Raw genomic sequence first — 18,016 nt, forward strand, 5'->3', positions numbered from 1 at the left:
TAGATCAGTCACGGTCAATTAAACCTGGAAACTTTGTATTTGAGAGCTGTCAAAGTATAGAGAAGCGTACGCCTTTGCCTGCAGTACCTTCGTGGCCGCCACAAGGGGCGCTGTTTGGTAACGCTGATTGGCTGGAGCGGCAGCCGATTGACCTAGGGTTCAGAAAACTGATCTACCCATTATAAGAATAGAGCAAAGAAGGGTTTTACGGTCAACTCCCAAAAAAATATACATGAAAACAAAGGGGCTCCGTGCGGAGCTGTCAAATTAGTGCTTCCTTATTTACGGAAGGCTTTTCAGGGGATGCCCCTCTAAAAGGGGCATCTCCAGGCTCGGGGAAGGTGGGAAGTGTGTGTGTGGTGCTTGTGCATTACAGTGTAATGAAGGGGGGGTCTCCTGCTACAGGATTCAACCTCAATCTGTTAGCCACCATCCATCCTGCAACTGCCTCCAGACACTCACAAAGGACATTCACTGCTGTCAGAGCCGCCCCTAGGTCCCAGCTCACAAAGGACCAACGCCCGGCTGTAGTTATGTACAAAAGTCTATTGAAGTTCAGTTGCCATTTCAAAGCCGCAGCGTGCAACTCTACGTCTTAGAACCTAGACCGGCGAAGCTCCGTCTGAGTCTCCGCCCCCTTGACACCAGTTTAAGACTCTCGCCTTGCTCCACCTCTTCCTTAGCTCCTTCCTCCTCTGGGCCCTCCTGCCCGCTGGGGTTTCCTCCTTTCTGGACTCTTCTGACGCTGACCCCCCTGATTCTTGCCCCTCCTTCCGGCGGGCTTTAGGACCTGGTTCCCTATCCGGGCTACCTGCTGTGCCGCTCGCCTGTACATTTGAACTTGGCGCGCGCGCCCAGCCGGCAACTTTCCTCTTGACCGTTCCCTCGCTCTCCGATGGAGGCGTGGCCAAGCCTGACTCATATTCTCTCGCTGGTGGTGAATACGCTGGCCCTGATACCTGGGACTCCTCCCCCCCCCCACTACGCTCTGGTGGGGAAGCTGGTCCTGATTTCCAACTGCTGCTCTGGGAGTCCCCGCTGGCCCCTTCCTTCTGGGGTATCCCCTTTGGGACCCCCCTTGCCTTGGCCATCGGCGCCCCCTTCTGTGAATCTTCTGATTCGCTGGAGAGGCTCATGGAATCTCTCGGGCTACTGTCATCTTCTCCTACGCTGCCCTCGGATTGCTCCCCCTCGCTCTCCATCTCCTCCCCTCCCTGCGCTGCTGCTGCGTCCCTGACAAGTGCCTTCACTGGTTCTGATTGAAAAGAGAGGTAGAGCTTGGTATGATCCACATACTGATGAACACCCAGCCCAAACCCCCGATGATCTCTCCCAGCAGCTTCATATAGATGTTAAAAAGCATGGGGGAGAGGACAGAACCCTGAGGCACCCCACAAGTGAAAGCCCAGGGGTCTGAACACTCATCTCCCAACATTGCTTTCTGGACATGGCCCAGGAGGAAGGAGCGGAACCACTGTATGCCAGTGCCCCCAGCTCCTAACTCCTCTAGACAGTCCTGAAGGATCCAGCAGAACTAGGAAACAGCTTTTAATTTTGTCCCTAGCCTACCAGAGATCGTTAACCAGCTCGACCAAGGCAGTTTTAGTCCCATGATGAGGCCTGAATCCTGATTGGAAGGGATTCAAATGGACTGCATCCTCCAGGTGTGTTCACCTGCTCAATCACCTTGCCCAAGAATGGAAGATTTGAGACTAGACGATAGTTGGTCATATTGGCCATACTGGCCGGGTCTAAAGATGTTTTTATGAGAAGTGGTTTAATGACCACCTCTTTCAGCAGGTCTGGGAAGACTCCCTCACAGAGGGAAGCATTTGCTACCCTGCATTCACCACCTATCATATGTTTATGTTTTATATCTATGCTATCTTTTTCTTATTATATTATGTATGACTGTAACATAGTATGTGTTGACAACGAGATATGACAGAAAAGCCAAACAACAACAAAAGGGGAAGACCACAGATCTGGGCACAGACCACAACTCACACCTGTGCACATCATAGCCTTTGCAACCTCGTGCCTCAGATGTTTGGGACTACAAGTCCCATCACCCCCAGCATGCAGGAGAACCATTGTGAGGCTGAGGCCGATGGAACCTTTTCCAGCTTTACAATCTTCTTCTTTAGGTGAGGTGACCAGAACTGCGCAGGATTCCAAAGGTGGTCACACCATAGGTTTGCATAATGGCAAGACGATATTGGCAGCTCACATTCCTATCCTTTTCCTAATGATCCCTTGCATGGAGTTCATCTTTTCCACAGCTGCCGCACACTGGGCCCACATCTTCTTGGAGCTATCTACTATGACTACTACTACTACTACTAAGTCTCCTTGCTGGTCTGTCACCACCAGTTCACACCCCATGAAGGTACACCAAGAACAAGCAGGCCCTGGACGCTTACAGGCTGTAGACATTTGGGGGCCTTTGCACCAAGTTATCCAGTTTCCCATCAGTAATCCTCATGTATGTTAATGAAGTCATAGTCCTGCTCTCTTCTGCCTTGGTAAGATCCTCCTAAAGTCCTGGGCCCAGTTCTAGGCACCACAATTTAAGAAGGATGTTGACAAGCTGGAACATGTGCAGAGGAGGGCAACCAAGAGGATCCAAGGTATGGGAGCGAAGCCTGATGAGGAATGGTGGAATGGAGGCAGTGAGAGATTTTACTTTCTTGGGCACCATGATCACTGCAGATGGTGAGAGCAGCCACGAAATTAAAAGACACAACAACAAATTAAAATTAAACAACACAATAAAGCAACAAATACAGGAAATACGCAGAAGGAATTGTGGAATAACACCACCAGATAATCCAGAAAGCTGATGCTACAACTTTTTTATTATTATTAAAAAAATCACTAACTTAATGGAAATTAATGGACTATCTTTTTATATCAGCTCATATATATCTGCATGTTCAGTGTGTGTTTGTGTGTGTAGTAGCCTTATGGATATATTTGGTGAGTTTTAAAATCTTAGTTTATCAGAATAAGGTTCTCGGTCTCATTAGAAATTATAAAAACAACGTATTGAATTTGTAATGCAATTGGTCAACATTAGTTAGCCACTTGGCCAATCTATATAGACAACAGGGGGAGCTGACCTGGAATAAATACAAGTGGCCTTGACCACTGAGGAAGACCCCTGGGGGTGTCAAAAACACAATTGGTCTCTAGTCATTGTTTGCCCCATCGGGTTGATATATGGCCATCATTCTAGACAGATATACATCACTATGTTTCGATAATTTTATTCACATTTCAATTGTATGTTGATGTTTTTTGTGGGATTAAATGTTGTTGTTTTGTAGCCATTTTATCAACACTTTATATACAATTTTTGCTCTTGCCCAATTCTGTGTAAAGCTAGCAACTTCTGTTTAACAATGACACCCCTTTCCATGACTCTCAGTGTTCCTTAGGTACATAGAAAGCTGCTTTACTGTACTGAGTCAGACCATTGACCAATCTTCCTCAGTAAAATGGCTTTCCAGGGTTTCAGACAAGTTCTGCAACTTCATTCTCCATAGCAGATGGCAGGGCTGTTCAAGGGGATCTTGGCTGACCTCCTGGCAGTGGAGTTACTGGTGCTTACCAGGAGCGAGAGGGAGAGGTGGCAACGGCAGTCAGTGCAATGCAAACGCAGCACTGGGAGTGCAGGATTGGCTCACTCATTGTGTTTGCTAGAGTTGCCATACGTCTGGAATTTCCTGGACATAACTGGCATTCGGCCCTCATAAACAGCATCCGGGCGGAAATCTGCAATGGCCAAGGAAATCCAGACATAGGGCATCCCATTTCAGAACTTTTTGAAATATGGCAACCCTAGTGTTTGCAGACCTCCCCACTGCTTTGCCCCTGCCAGAAATGGGAAGTGTGGGAATTGTGCTGCTGGGAAGTCAGGTAGTTATAATATAGGGTTGCCATACGTCTAGGAATTCCTGGACATGTCCTCTTTTCAGGGTCCTACATGCCCATCCAGGGGGAAATTTCACATTTTACAGTAAATGTCCTGGATCTGGGGTTAAAAAAAATATGTGGGGGGGGTGTGTGCTCTGGTTCAGGCTTTGGTGCAGGCACAGGTGACCCAGGCTCTGGCTCTGGCTTGGCGGTGGTGGTGGGGCTATCGGGCGATGGCCCTAAGAAACCTCAAGTACTTTTTGTGCCCATATTTCTTGAAATATGACAACCCTAGTACAATAAGTTGTCAAACCAACAGCAGCACTGACTGATTTCAGTGGGATCTAATTGTGCATAAATGAGTTGGAAAGCAGCCCGTGAGCTAGGACATGCCTGGTTCTATGCTGGATGCTTCTTAGAGAAACCTCTGTCTGTGCTTCTAAACACACTGACCTTTCTTCCCTGCAGGAGATACCAGTCTCAGAATACCATGGGACTTGCAAATGAGACTATGGTGACAGAGTTCATCTTGATTGGATTATCCAAATACCCCAGAGCTCAAACCATCTTCTTCCTCTTCCTCTTGGTAGTCTACCTCACTAGCTTTCTTGGTAATGGCCTCATTATCATGCTGATCATTGTGGACCCCAGGCTTCATACTCCCATGTATTTCTTTCTGTGTGCTCTATCTTCTATAGACATCGCCCTCATCAGCAATACAGTTCCAGAGGTCTTGGTCAACTGCTTCATTTACAGGCCGACAATTTCCTTCTACAGATGCCTGTCCCAGATGTACATTGGTCTATTACTTGTCTCCACTGAGTGTGTCCTGCTTGCGCTCATGGCATATGACCGCTTTGTGGCTATATGTCAGCCCTTGCACTACATGAAGATCATGAGCTGGAAATTTTGCCTTTGCCTCGTGGCTGCATCTGTGGGCTTTCCTTTCCTGATAACTCTGATCAATGCACTGTTGCGGCCTACTGACTTCTGTGGACAAAATGTCATCAATCATTTTGCATGTGAGCTGGAGTCGTTCCTCAAACTGGCTTGCTCTGACATTCATGCTAGTGAGCTCTTTATGCAAGCTGCCAGCATCTCTATTTTAATACCTCCCTTTGGTTTCATAGTTGTCAGGGACTCAGCGGGAGCGCAGGGAGGAGAGGAGATGGAGAGTGAGGGGGAGCAATCCGAGGGCAGCGTAGGAGAATATGACAGCAGCCCGATAGATTCCATGAGCCTCTCCAGCGAATCGGAAGATTCACAGAAGGGGGCGCCGATGGGCAGGGCAAGGAGCGACCCAAGGGGGACACCCCAGAAGCAAGGGGCCAGCGGGGACTCCCAGAGCAGCAGTTGGAAATCAGGACCAGCTTCCCCACCAGAGCGTAGTGGGGGGGAGGAGTCCCAGGTGTCAGAGCCCACATATGCACCACCAGCGAGAGAAGATGAGTCAGGGTTGACCACGCCTCCATCGGAGAGCGAGTTAACGGTCAAGAGGAAAGTTGCAGGCTGGGCGCGCGCGCCAAGTTCAAAGATACAGGCGAGCGGCACAGAAGGTAGCCCGGATAGGGAACCAGGTCCTAAAGCCCGCCGGAAGGAGGGGCAAGAATCGTCAGGGTCAGCGTCAGAGGAGTCCAGGAAGGATGAGACCCTAGCGGGCAGGAGGGCCCAGAGGAGAAAGGAACTTAGGAAGAGGTGGAGCAAAGCGAGAGTCTTAAACTGGTGTGGAGGGGGAGGAAACTCAGACGGGACTTCGCCGGTCTAAGGTCGGGACGTAGAGCTGCACGTTGCGGCTTTTAAATGGAGACTGAATCTCAATAAAGACTTTTGTACATAACTACAGCCTAGCGTTGGTCCTCTGTGAGCTGGGACCTGGAGGCAGCTCTGACAATATGCAATTAAGGAAAGACCATAAATGGTATGCTAATAGGGCGATGTAGCCTAGGATAGGAGGGATTTTGCCGCTGTGGGTTAAACCACACAGCCTAGGACTTGCTGATCAGAAGGTTGGCGGTTTGAATCCCCGTGACGGGGTGAGCTCCCGTTGCTCAGTCCCAGCTCCTGCCAATCTAGCAGTTCGAAAGCACGTCAAAGTGCAAGTAGATAAATAGGTACTGCTCCGGTGGGAAGGTAAACGGCGTTTCCGTGCACTGCTCTGGTTCGCCACATGACCCGGAAGCTGAGATGAGCGCGCAACCCCAGAGTCAGTCACGACTGGACCTAATGGTCAGGGGTCCCCTTTACCTTTACCTTTATGCATATGTAGTGCCTTAAGAGATAACAGAAATGTATATATGAGGACTTTTCTCAGGGCTCAGACTTTGGAACTGATTCCTCTGAGTCAGCTTGCTGGCTAGCCAAGCAATAAACCTTTTGTTATTCTTCATTCACTGCGTGGAGTTTTCTTTCAGCCCAAATGCTGCTATTTTGCAACACTTTGTTAAGAATGTAATAATCTCAGAACGATCTACTGCTTCATAATAATCCAGTGAAAAGACACAGGGCCTAGAGGTCAGACTTAGATCTTATGTGATAATGTATATTTCTCTCTTTTACTTTTTTCCTTTGTTGGTTGTATAATCCTTATCATGAAGCCATAATTACTTTTGTTTATGATTATCTACCTTATGATAGAATATAAAAATAAAACTATACATACATAAAAAACTGTATTTTGTCAATGATTCTTAAAGGAATTGTATGCTTGTGAGGGGCATAGGTAAAGGTAAAGGTACCCCTGACCATTAGGTCCAGTCGCGGACGACTCTGGGGTTGTGCGCTCATCTCGCTTTATAGGCCGAGGGAGCCAGCGTTTGTCCTCAGACAGCTTCCGGGTCATGTGGCCAGCATGACTAAGCCGCTACTGGTGAACTAGAGCAGTGCACGGAAACATCGTTTAACTTCCCACCGGAGCGGTACCTATTTATCTACTTGAATTTGGACGTGCTTTCAAACTGCTAGGTGAGCAGGAGCTGGGACCGAACAATGGGAGCTCATCCCGTTGTGGGGATTTGAACCGCTGACCTTCTGATTGGCAAGCCCTAGGCTCTGTAGTTTAGACCACAGCACCACGCGCATCCCATTGTGAGGGGAATACATTCCATCAAATGAAAGATTGGAAGAAAGAATAGTGAGGCAGAAGAAAAAATAAATTTATGTTGCTAATATGTTGGTGGTGCTTACCATATAATTTCCCTCCTTCCTCCACTGTTCACAATATAGTCTTATTTAGATTATGAAATAATAAAGTCCAAAATGTTAATGTGAAGTATGTTCCCCCTGGGTTCAATTACATACCATTACTTGTGAGACTCACCTCTGGGCTTACCTTACTTACTCCAGAAGGACCTATAATACAAATGCAGCTTACGAAAAAGGGAAAGAAAATGAGAGCAAAATACTTACCTTCTTTATCTCAAGGACTAAGCAGGACTCTTCCGTTTACATGGAAGTGAACTAGATTTCAATTCATTTCACTGACCTTAAAAACAAACATCACTCTCTTAACACCAACTTTCCCACTACAACTTCTTTGTGTTCTGGGTCTGTGATGTATTGTGGAGAGCATATTGTTATAAACCTCTCAGATCAACATTAGGAGAAGTACCAGCAGGTAAGCATTTTAGTGAAAAGGGGATGACCATGCTTTGACTTCTCAGTAGTATCCATACTGTTTCCAACACTTGGCCTGATGAAGAATCAGAGGCATAACTATTCAGGGCTTTGGGAGTAAGTGAGCTTATTATCTGCATGTAAATGCTACATCTGTAGTTCAGATTCAGTAGCTCTATAGCAGGGACAGGGAACACTTGGTCCTCCAGATGCCACTAAACTACAATTCTCATCAGCGCCAGCAAGTCAAGCTGGTTTGTGCGACTACCTACAATTGAGATGGCAATCCTATCTCAATTCTTCTTTCTTTATTTTCTTGATTACCTGACTAAAGAGAATTGAAAGGTTGGGAGAAATTTGTGTTAAAATTTTATTTTGGGAAATGAGCCACTTATACATAAGACTATATGTTTACAACTTCTGACTGCCAGTGGAGGCAAAGCATTTTCACAGTGGGGGGTTTGTTTGTTTGTTTGTTTTTGTCCTTTAAACACATGCTCAGATATTTGTCGATGAGTTTATGACTTCCTCAATAATTCTTTTTTTATTTGTTTTTTTGGACAGGGTATCTACTGAAGAAGGAATGGATATCTGTGTGTTCCAGATAACCTTTTTGATTTCTTAGGTGTGCATTAATGTGGGTTTTGAATTTCAGAAATTTTTTATTTAGTAGTAGTCATAGCAGTCATAGTTACCATCTTGCCTTCTATGAAAGTTTCTCAGGACAATATACCATAAAAACAGCACAATAAAATTGAAAAACAACACACAGCAGATATCTTCAAAACTCAAAGCAAAGCAAAGCAAAATAGGCACCCATGGTCCATACATTTGTCTTGGCTAGGTCTTCTGTCTTGGATAGAGCAGTTTTTAGGGATGACCAAAACTGCATACCTCTCACTGTGACATATTTCTAAACACTTCATTCTTTTCACCCTGCAGGAAAATGTTATGGCTGCTGAAAATGAGACTGTGGTGACTGACTTCATCTTGATTGGATTATCCGAATACCCCAGAGCTCAGGCTGTATGTTTTTGGTTCCTTTTGATTGCCTACCTCATTAGTGTGCTTGGCAATGGACTTATTATCCTGCTGAGTATAAAGGATCCTGACCTTCATACTCCCATGTATTTCTTTCTTTGTGTCCTCTCATCACTTGACCTTATCCTTACTAACAATGTACTTCCAAATATCTTGGTCAACTGCTTCATATACATGCCCACAATTTCCTTCTTCGGATGCCTGCTGCAGATGTACATTGGTTTGTTAGTTGTCGCAACAGAATGCATCATCCTGGCCATCATGGCATATGACCGCTTGGTGGCTATATGCCAACCCTTATACTACATGCAGATCATGAGCTGGAGAGTTTGCATAGCCCTGGTGGCTGTCTCTGTAACACTTTGCTTCCTCTACACCGTAGCCACAGCCCTGTTGCGGCCTACTGACTTCTGTGGCCGACACATCATCAACCACTTTGCATGTGAGTTACAGTCATTCCTCAAACTGGCTTGCTCAGATACACGTATCAGTGAGTTATTTATGCAAATTTCCAGCCTTTTTCTCCTAATACCACCCTTTGGTTTCATAGTTGTGACATATGGGCGCATAGGCCTGGCTGTACTGCGCATCCGTTCAGCACAGGGTCGCAAGAAAGCCTTTTCCACCTGCAGCTCTCACCTTGTTGTCGTCAGTGTCTTCTATGGCACAATCATGGTCATGTACTTGAGCCCACAAGGGAAATCGGTTTCTGAAAAGGACAAGCTCATATCTCTAGCATATGGAGCTTTGACACCTATGCTCAACCCTTTGATCTACAGCCTGAGAAACAAGGATGTGAAGGGTGCCTTTTGGAAACTGGTTGGAAGGAAAATATCAGAATAAGTATCAAAACATGATGATAAGGCCATAGCTTTCAATTACTTTTATTAGCATAGGTCTGATCTGAAGATACTTGAGGGAAAACGATGTCCTTCACCCATATTTTTTGTTAATGACATTTAACCAGCCCCTGTTCCATTATAGCTCTCAGTTCTGTTAACCAGTTTCCCTCCCAGAGATTCATGTCCCCTAGAAGTGCCCCCCCCCATCTACATCCCGAATTGAAGGAAACTGCAGCAAGCGGTGACAGCTCTGGACTTGACTTAATTTGAAACCTTTTCCAAATCGTATAGATGTTTGGAGTGACAGAGTTTCATTAAAAAACTGTATGTTCTCTCCTATTTTTATGCCATAGGGATTTTTTTATTTCAGCAGGTGAACCATTTTGTTGTTGTTTTTTTGTTGACAACAGATTTTGCAAACCATTTTTTTATATTCTGAGCATGGCTGTGTTGTAATAGCATTATATGTTAGGAAATATCAAACCACCTGATATTTGTTGACAGAATGTTTTTGATGTAATTCTGAGTTTCCTGCATGCCCATAAAAAACTTAGATATTCCTATTTTTCATTCATTTGTCACTCATTGTCAGGGGAGTGCCATTGGGACAGGGGAGGGAGGCAGGGGGATACAGAGAGCCTCCAGCGCTTCTGAGGAGCAGCTCCTTGTCCAACGGTGGGGAAAGCCACACCTCCAGTGCAGCAGAGGGGGAAGGGGGAAGCCAACTGAGAGCCCAAGCGCCTCACCTAGCCTGGCCAGCCAGGAAACAGGCACTCCCTTTCTGTCGCCCAGTTTGAGCAGAGGGGTGAAGTGTAAGGAGGGGAGGCAGAGTTTGGGGTGTCTAAGTATTTATGCTGGGGGAGAAACCAGAAGGGGCCACTCCCGGAATCTACAATAAACTAAGACGGACATGAACTTTGTGGTTCTGCACTGTAAATAGTTGCACAAATAAAAACCTGCAAAAGACAGGTCGGAGTCCTGCCTGGTTACTCGTGAGCAACCACATCACCACCTGACACTCCTGCTTAATATAATAGTATTAGAAACAGAATATCTTTATTTTTTATAAAAGAGCTTCTTCCTGCCCCTGAGAAATTTAAACTTTCCCAGTTTGATAGATCTATTTTTATTTCTCTAATTGATTTGGAATGATTGACTTTACTTAGATCTTCCAAATCTCCAGATTCTCTTTTTTTAAAAAAATATTTTTTATTAACAGGCCAATCACATCACATTATTCAAATCACATTAGTTCCAAATTCTACAGCCAAATTTTAAATTTTGTTGAGGGTACCCATACATCAAGCTCCGCACGAGTCCAAAATTCCGGATAACTCCAGGCATCACTTATTTTACTGCTTTAATTAGACAGTTCTATCCAGTTCGATCCAGATAGTCCTTTATTACTTTCTTTCTCATCTTGTTGTTATCATATATTCCTTTCTTTGCGATCTCTGATGATTCTCACAAGCAGACTGAAAAGTGGCGTCTCTGTGTGGGTTTTGTACTCTTTAAAAACCATATCACTCGTGGACAGCCTCTGTTCAACGCTTCCATAAACAAAGTTAATCTTCGGTCTGTCCTTTATTTTTTCTCAGGCTAGCCAAATAAATCAGGGGGCTCTGTCAAGTCAAACTTGCATTCCAGCACTCCTTCTCTTTCGAACGATCCTGATTCTCCTCCCCCCTGTCCTTCTTTCTCCGGCAAGCCTGTCTTGGCGAGATGCCATTTTTTAACTGTGTCATAAAAATTTTCCTCTTTCTCACCGTTCACCAGTCTTCTCTCCTGTTGTAATCCATCCCCACACAGTTCTTAAAATCCTGCTTATGATTAATAAAAATGTGACGATCTTGTTTCTTTCTGGGGTGAAGGGTTATTAATATCACATCGTGCAAAGAAAAAAAGAGTTTTTTCCTCCACCACCCCCCTTTGTTCCAAACATACAGTCTCCTAGTGGTGATTCGTCAGAAGATTTACTTATCCATCCGTCACTCCCGGTCACAGAGATCCATTAATCAGCAGCCTTATCTGTCGAGCTTTACTTGATGTATGTGCTTCAGCTTCATTTCCAATCGTATGTTTCCAATTATAATTCCGAGCTGAAGCAACCAGCATGCGCTAATTGGAATCGGCGTCAGGAAGAGCTGACTTCACCGAGGGCTTGTGCCAAGTGTTCAGCACCCCCATCTCTCGGATCAGGGGGTGCATTGTGAGCACCGCTGGCAAGACAGGGCCCCCCCACATCCTGGGGGGGAGGGAAGGCTGCATACTTCCCTTTTTAAAAAAATAATATTTATTAAGAGTTTAAAGATTACAAAAAGAAAGAAAAAGAATTAAACAAATTAATATAATACAATACAAAAACAGAAACAAAAAAACTACATGTCAGGGGCTCAGGAGCAGAGGCACAGGGGAGAGAGGAAGTGGAGAGCGAAGGGGAAGAATCGGAGGGCAGCGTAGGGGAGTATGAGAGTGGCCCGAGAGATTCCATGAGCTTCTCCAGTGAATCAGAAGATTCCCAGAGGGGGGCGCCGACGGCCAGGGCAAAGGGGGTCCCAGGGGGGACACACCAGAAGCAAGGGACCAGCGGGGACTCCCAAAGCAGCAGCGAGAGATCAGGACCAGCTCCTCCACCAGAGCGTAGTGGGGGGGAAGAGTCCCATGTATCAGGACCAGCTTCTCCTCCAGCAGGGAGAGAAGATGAATCAGGGCTGGCCACACCTCCATCGCAGAGTGAGGGAACGGAGGGGAAGTCAGGTCCAGCTAGCCTCTCCGAAGGGGGAAGCAGTGACAGGAGCAGTGTAACGGTCAGAAGGAAGGTTGCCGGCTGGGCGCACGCGCCAAGTTCGAATGTACAGGCGCGCGGCACAGCAGGAAACCCGGATTGGGAACCAGGTCCTAAAGCCCGCCGGAGGGAGGGGGAAGACTCAGGGGACTCAGCGTCAGAAGAGTCTAGAAAGGGCAAGACCCCAGCGGACAGGCGGACCCAGAGGAGGAAAGAGCAAAGGAAGAGGTGGAGCAAGGCTAGAGTCTTAAACTGGTGTCTGGGGGGTGGAGATTCAGATGGAGCTTCAGCGGTCTAGACTTTAAGACGTAGGGCTGCACGCTGCGGCTTTGAAATCGAAACTGCGTTTCAATAAAGACTTTTGTATATAACAACGGACTGTCGTTGGTCCTTTGTGAGCTGGGACCTCGGGCAGCTCTGACACTACATAAAACATTGAATTAACAAAACAAAACAAGAACAATTAAAAACACTTCCAATATTTTCAAGCTTATCTTTCATTCACTTGTTTCATTGACTTCCTCAAACCCTCCCTTTTTGTATTCCACTTCAATTAACTGTTTCAGTAATTCCTTTCCATCTTCCTCTGTTTTCTGTCCTGTAATTAATCTTAACATATTCTAACCTTGTTTTTTCCCTTTAATACATTAACAATCTATCTGTACCTAGTTTCTTATAACATTCTGCCAAAGCCATATAACTTCATTCCACCATTTTTCTAAAGCTCATTCATTTTACAATATTTCTGTAAATAATCTTTAAATTTTTTCCAATCTTCTTCCACCGACTCTTCTCCCTGGTCTCGGATTCTGCCAGTCATTTCCGCCAATTCCATATAGTCCATCAACTTCATCTGCCATTCTTGCCGGGTGGGTAAATCTTGTGTCTTCCAATACTTCGCGATGAGTATTCTTGCTGCTGTTGTTGCATACATAAAGTTCTGTCCTTCTTTGGCACCAATTGGCCGACCATGCCCAGGAGAAAGGCCTCTGGTTTCTTCAAAAAGGTATATTTAAATACCTTTTTCATTTCATTATAAATCATCTCCCAGAATGTCTTAATCCTTGGGCATGTCCACCAAAGGTGAAAGAATGTACCTTCAGTCTCATTACATTTCCAACATTTATTTTCGGGCAAATGGTAGATTTTTGCAAGCTTGACTGGTGTCATGTACCACCTATAAATCATTTTCATTAAATTCTCTCTTAGGGCATTACATGCCGTAAATTTCATACCTGTGGTCCATAACCGTTCCCAGTCAGCCATCATTATGTTATGTCGAACATCTTGTGCCCATTTAATCATAGCAGATTTCACCGTTTCATCCTGAGTGTTCCATTTCAACAGCAAATTATACATTCTTGACAAATTCTTAATTTTGGGATCTAACAATTCTGTTTCCAATTTTGATTTTTCCACCTGGAAGCCAACTTTTTTATCCAAATTATATGCCTCCATTATTTGGTAATAATGAAGCCAATTTCGCACTTTGTTTTTTAATTTTTCAAAACCCTGCAATTTTACCCTGTCTCCATCTTGTTCCAAAATTTCCCAATATTTCTGCCATTAGGCCTCCATATTGAGTTTTTTCTATGCCTTCGCTTCCATTGGTGACAACCATCTTGGGGTTTTATTTTCTAACAAGTCCTTATATCTTATCCAAACATTAAACAATGCTGTCAGAGCTGCCTCCAGGTCCCAGCTCACAGAGGACCAACGCTAGGCTGTAGTGATGTACAAAAGTCTTTATTGAGATTCAGTTTCCATTTTAAAGCCGCAGCGTGCAGCTCTACGTCTCGACCTTAGACCGGCGAAGTCCCGTCTAAGTTTCCTCCCCTTCCACACCAGTTTAAGACCCTCGCCTTGCTCCACCTCTTCCTAAGTTCCTTTCTCCTCTGGGCCCTCCTGCCCACTAGGGTCTCATCCTTCCTGGACTCCTCTGACGCTGACCCTGACGATTCTTGCCCCTCCTTCCGGCGGGCTTTAGGACCTGGTTCCCTATTCGGGCTACCTTCTGTGCCGCTCGCCTGTACCTTTGAACTTGGCGCGCGCGCCCAGCATGCAACTTTCCTCTTGACCGTTAACTAGCTCTCCGATGGAGGCGTGGTCAACCCTGACTCATCTTCTCTCGCTGGTGGTGCATATGTGGGCTCTGACACCTGGGACTCCTCCCCCCCCCACTATGCTCTGGTGGGGAAGCTGGTCCTGATTTCCAACTGCTGCTCTGGGAGTCCCCGCTGGCTCCTTGCTTCTGGGGTGTCCCCCTTGGGTCGCCCCTTGCCCTGCCCATCGGCGCCCCCTTCTGTGAATCTTCCGATTCGCTGGAGAGGCTCATGGAATCTATCGGGCTGCTGTCATATTCTCCTACGCTGCCCTCGGATTGCTCCCCCTCGCTCTCCATCTCCTCTCCTCCCTGCTCTCCCGCTGAGTCCCTGACATCCATCCCCCCCCTCGAAGCCCCCCCTCCCCCCTCCCCCTCTTCTGGCGTGGGTTCCGGGTGCTCCAATGCTGTGGGGGTGCATGCCGGATACAGGTCTTCCCCCCTGGCATGCTGCCAGTCCATGACGGGTACATTGACGTCGCTCTCCTCCGCTTCCATCTCGTTGCCGGCGTGCTCGAACCCAGGATCCTCCCCCAACCCGTCCATGCCCCCTTGTTCCCCCATTTCCTCTGGGGAGTCTGCGTGCCAGGGCCCTCTGAGCAGTCTCCTGCGCCACTCCTCCTCGGGTTGAGTGTCCCACCAATAAGAGCGTTCCGCACCCAAGTCTGAGACCGACCCCTCCAGCGAGGTAGTCTCTGGAACCGTCTCCTCAGCCGAGGAGAACCCCTGAAACATACTGGCTGAGAGTGTGGGGGTGAAAAGATATTCGTCAAAATAATCCTCCGGCATGGGCCTGTGTGGGAAGAGTGCGTGGAACTCGTCTTTGAGGTAGTGCTCCTCCACCGCATAGTACGGCACCCAGCTGTTGGCGCTGGCCGGGGCACCTTCCCTTGCGATGAGATATTCGACCCCCTCTTCCCCCCATCTTGAGTCCAAAATCTCCGTTACCTCATTGAGTGGCTCCGCCCTCGGCGACCCCCCTGTCATGGGTGTGTCTCTAAGCGGACTGGGAGCTGTCCCTGGCTCCTGAAACCTGTGAGGTGCCTTGTAGGGTGTTAGCACCGATCTATGAAAGACCGGGTGCATTCTGGAACCCTCCGGTAGTGTCAAACGGAAGGCCACTGGGTTGATCTGTGCCTCGACTAGGTAAGGGCCTAGCTGCTTGTGTGCTAGCTTCTTCTTAGCTAAGGATCTGGCCGGCACTGCCTGGGCCGCTAACCAGACCCAGTCCCCTACCCGTATGTCCTCCCCCACTCTTCTGTGTTTGTCTGCTTGCATCTTGTATACGTGTTTTGCTAGGTCTAACTGCCTACGGAGCTGTTCATGGACCTCCTGTAACTCCTCTGCCAATGCCCCTGCTCCCTGCGGCTCCCCCTCCCCCTCTTTCTCCAAGCCCGGGAAGGTCCTGGGATGTCGCCCGTTGTTGGCGAAAAACGGTGTCACCCCCGTGGACACGTGTTGTGTGTTGTTGTAGGCAAACTCGGCCAGGGGCAGGTAGTCCACCCAGGTCGAGGGCTGCTGGTTGGCGTAGCATCTCAGGTACTGCTGCATGATGGCGTTGACCCTCTCCGCTTGTCCGTTGGTCTGCGGGTGTCTTGCCGACGCTAGGTTGACCTTGACGTTCAGGATCCCCATCAGCTTCCACCAGAAACTCGAGATGAACTGGCGCCCCCGGTCGGACAGGATAGACCGTGGCAGGCCGTGTACCTTGAACACGTGGTCTATGAACAGCTTGGCTGTCTGTTCCGCTGTGGCCACCTTCGCGCAAGGAATGAAGTGCGCCATCTTGGTGAACATGTCGACTATCACGAGTACTGCTGTTTTGCCCCTCGAGCTGGGCAGGTCAGTGACAAAGTCCAAGGCCACCCTCTCCCACGGTTCGGACGGGGTTTGTAGCGGTTCTAACAGTCCCACCGGCGGTCTGTGTACTGGCTTGGCCCTTTGGCATGTGTCGCACCTCGTGACGTAATCCGCGACTTCTCCCCGCATCTTGGGCCACCAAAAGTCTCTGGCTACTAATTCCACCGTCTTTTCCTTGCCGAAATGTCCGGCGCTGGGTGCGTCGTGTAGCTGTTGCAGTACTGTCGCGCGGAATTCATCTCCCGGTACGTAGATGGCCCCCTTGCGGAGGAGCAGTCCGTCGCGTATCCGGAACTCATCGTCCTTTGCCGTGCCGCTGCGCACCTCCTCCATCTTGGAGCGCGCGAAGGAATCTGTTCGCAGCTCGCGCCGTATCGCTTCCAGGTCTACGGTGGCTGAAGCGCATGCCCACGCCTTGGGTGCGAAAATGTGTTTGGCCGCTACCGGTGCTGCTTCCTCCAGATACTGCAGCTTCCTGGATAGCGCATCAGCCATGATGTTGTTGTCTCCGGGGATATATTCTATCCTGAAGTCGAAATCCGCAAAGAACTCCGCCCAGCGGATGTGTCTCTGGTTCAGGAACCGCGCCATGCGCCAGTACTCCAGGTTCTTATGGTCCGTGCGAACTTGCACCGTGTGTTTGGCTCCGATGAGGAAGTGCCGCCACGCCTTGAATGCTGCATGAATGGCCAGCAACTCTCTGTCCCAGATGGTGTAGTTCTGTTCCGACTTGCTGAGTTTCCTGGAGTAGAAAGCACACGGCCTCCAATCCCCTTGCTGGTCTTGCTGCAACAGGACTGCCCCCACGGCTCTGTCGGAGGCATCCGTCTCCACCCTCATGGGTTTGCTGGGGTTCACATGCAGCAGTTGTTCCTCGGAAGCGAAAAGACGCTTGAGTTTCTGAAAAGACTGCTCCGCCTGCTCCGTCCAGATGAACTTCTTCTTCTTGGAGCTGAGGGTGTCCGTGATGGCCGCCGTCTGCATAGCGAAACCCTTGATGAACTTGCGATAAAAGTTAGCAAAGCCGACAAACCTCTGGACCTCCTTCCGATTGCGTGGGCTCTTCCAGTCCAGCACTGATCGCACCTTGGCGCTGTCCATGGCGATTCCCTTGTCGGACAGCTTGTAGCCCAGGAAATCCACCTCCGTCATGTCGAACTGGCATTTCTCCAGTTTGGCGTAAAGCCTGTGCTCCCGTAGTCTTTGCAGGACTTCCTTGACATCTTTCTCGTGAGCCTACTGCGATTCCGAGAAGATCAGAATGTCGTCTAGGAAGCAGACGCACTTCTTGTAGAGGAGCCCCGCTAACACGTGATGCATGAAGGCTTGGAAGCAGTGGGAGCCATTTTGTAAACCGAAGGGCATAACCCTATACTCATAGGTGCCCAAGGGCGTGAACATGGCCATCTTCCACTCGTCGCCCTCCCGCATGCGTATAAGATTGTACGCCGCTCGTAGATCCAACTTGGTGAAGATGCGTCCCTTCCTCACCGTCGCGAGCAAGTCGTCGATCTTGGGCATCGGGAAGGCCGTGGGCTTGGTTTTCGAGTTTAAAATTCTGAAATCAACTACTAGCCTCCTTTGGGGCGTGTCTTTTTTCTTCACAAAGAACACAGGACTGCCCCCCACTGCTTTGGATTCTCGGATGAAGCCCCGCTTCAAATTGTGATCTATGAACTCCCTGAGCTCTTGCAGTTCGTCTTCAGACATGGAGTACAGTTTTCTGGTCGGCAGCGTTGCCCCCGGCAGGAGGTCAATCTTGCAGTCGTAGGGTCTGTGGGGAGGCAGCTTGTCCTCTTCCTTCTCGCAGAAAACCTCCAAAAACGCCTTGTACTTGTCAGGTACCGCTTGCAGCAT

At 48.0% G+C, this 18,016-nt stretch overlaps 1 protein-coding gene and 1 long non-coding RNA gene across 2 annotated transcripts; one reads left to right on the forward strand and one right to left on the reverse strand.

Annotated features, from left to right (window-relative positions):
- Positions 1–611: 611 nt before the first annotated feature.
- Positions 612–14,374, reverse strand: LOC307225337. Its single transcript, XR_013842904.1, has 3 exons — positions 14,358–14,374; positions 834–946; positions 612–754 (listed from the first exon to the last, which is right to left on the reverse strand). It is a non-coding gene; the product is annotated as an uncharacterized lncRNA (long non-coding RNA).
- LOC307224824 (olfactory receptor 13H1-like) lies at positions 4,282–9,848 on the forward strand. The gene is made up of 2 exons (XM_079991951.1): positions 4,282–5,050; positions 8,473–9,848. Exons 1-2 carry the CDS (start codon positions 4,409–4,411, stop codon positions 9,412–9,414), a joined length of 1,584 nt encoding a protein of 527 aa, XP_079848077.1. The 5' UTR covers positions 4,282–4,408; the 3' UTR covers positions 9,415–9,848.
- Positions 14,375–18,016: the final 3,642 nt, after the last annotated feature.

The sequence above is a fragment of the Podarcis cretensis genome, assembly GCF_951804945.1.
Source record: "Podarcis cretensis genome assembly, chromosome: 10".
NCBI classification, from domain to species: Eukaryota; Metazoa; Chordata; class Lepidosauria; order Squamata; family Lacertidae; genus Podarcis; species Podarcis cretensis.

Coding starts and splice junctions, on each gene's coding strand:
- LOC307224824 (XM_079991951.1), top strand. CDS start 4,409: ATGGGACTTGCAAATGAGACTATGGTGACAGAGTTCATCTTGATTGGA. Junction 5,051..8,472: donor CTCCCTTTGGTTTCATAGTT/GTCAGGGACTCA, acceptor TTCACCCTGCAG/GAAAATGTTATGGCTGCTGA.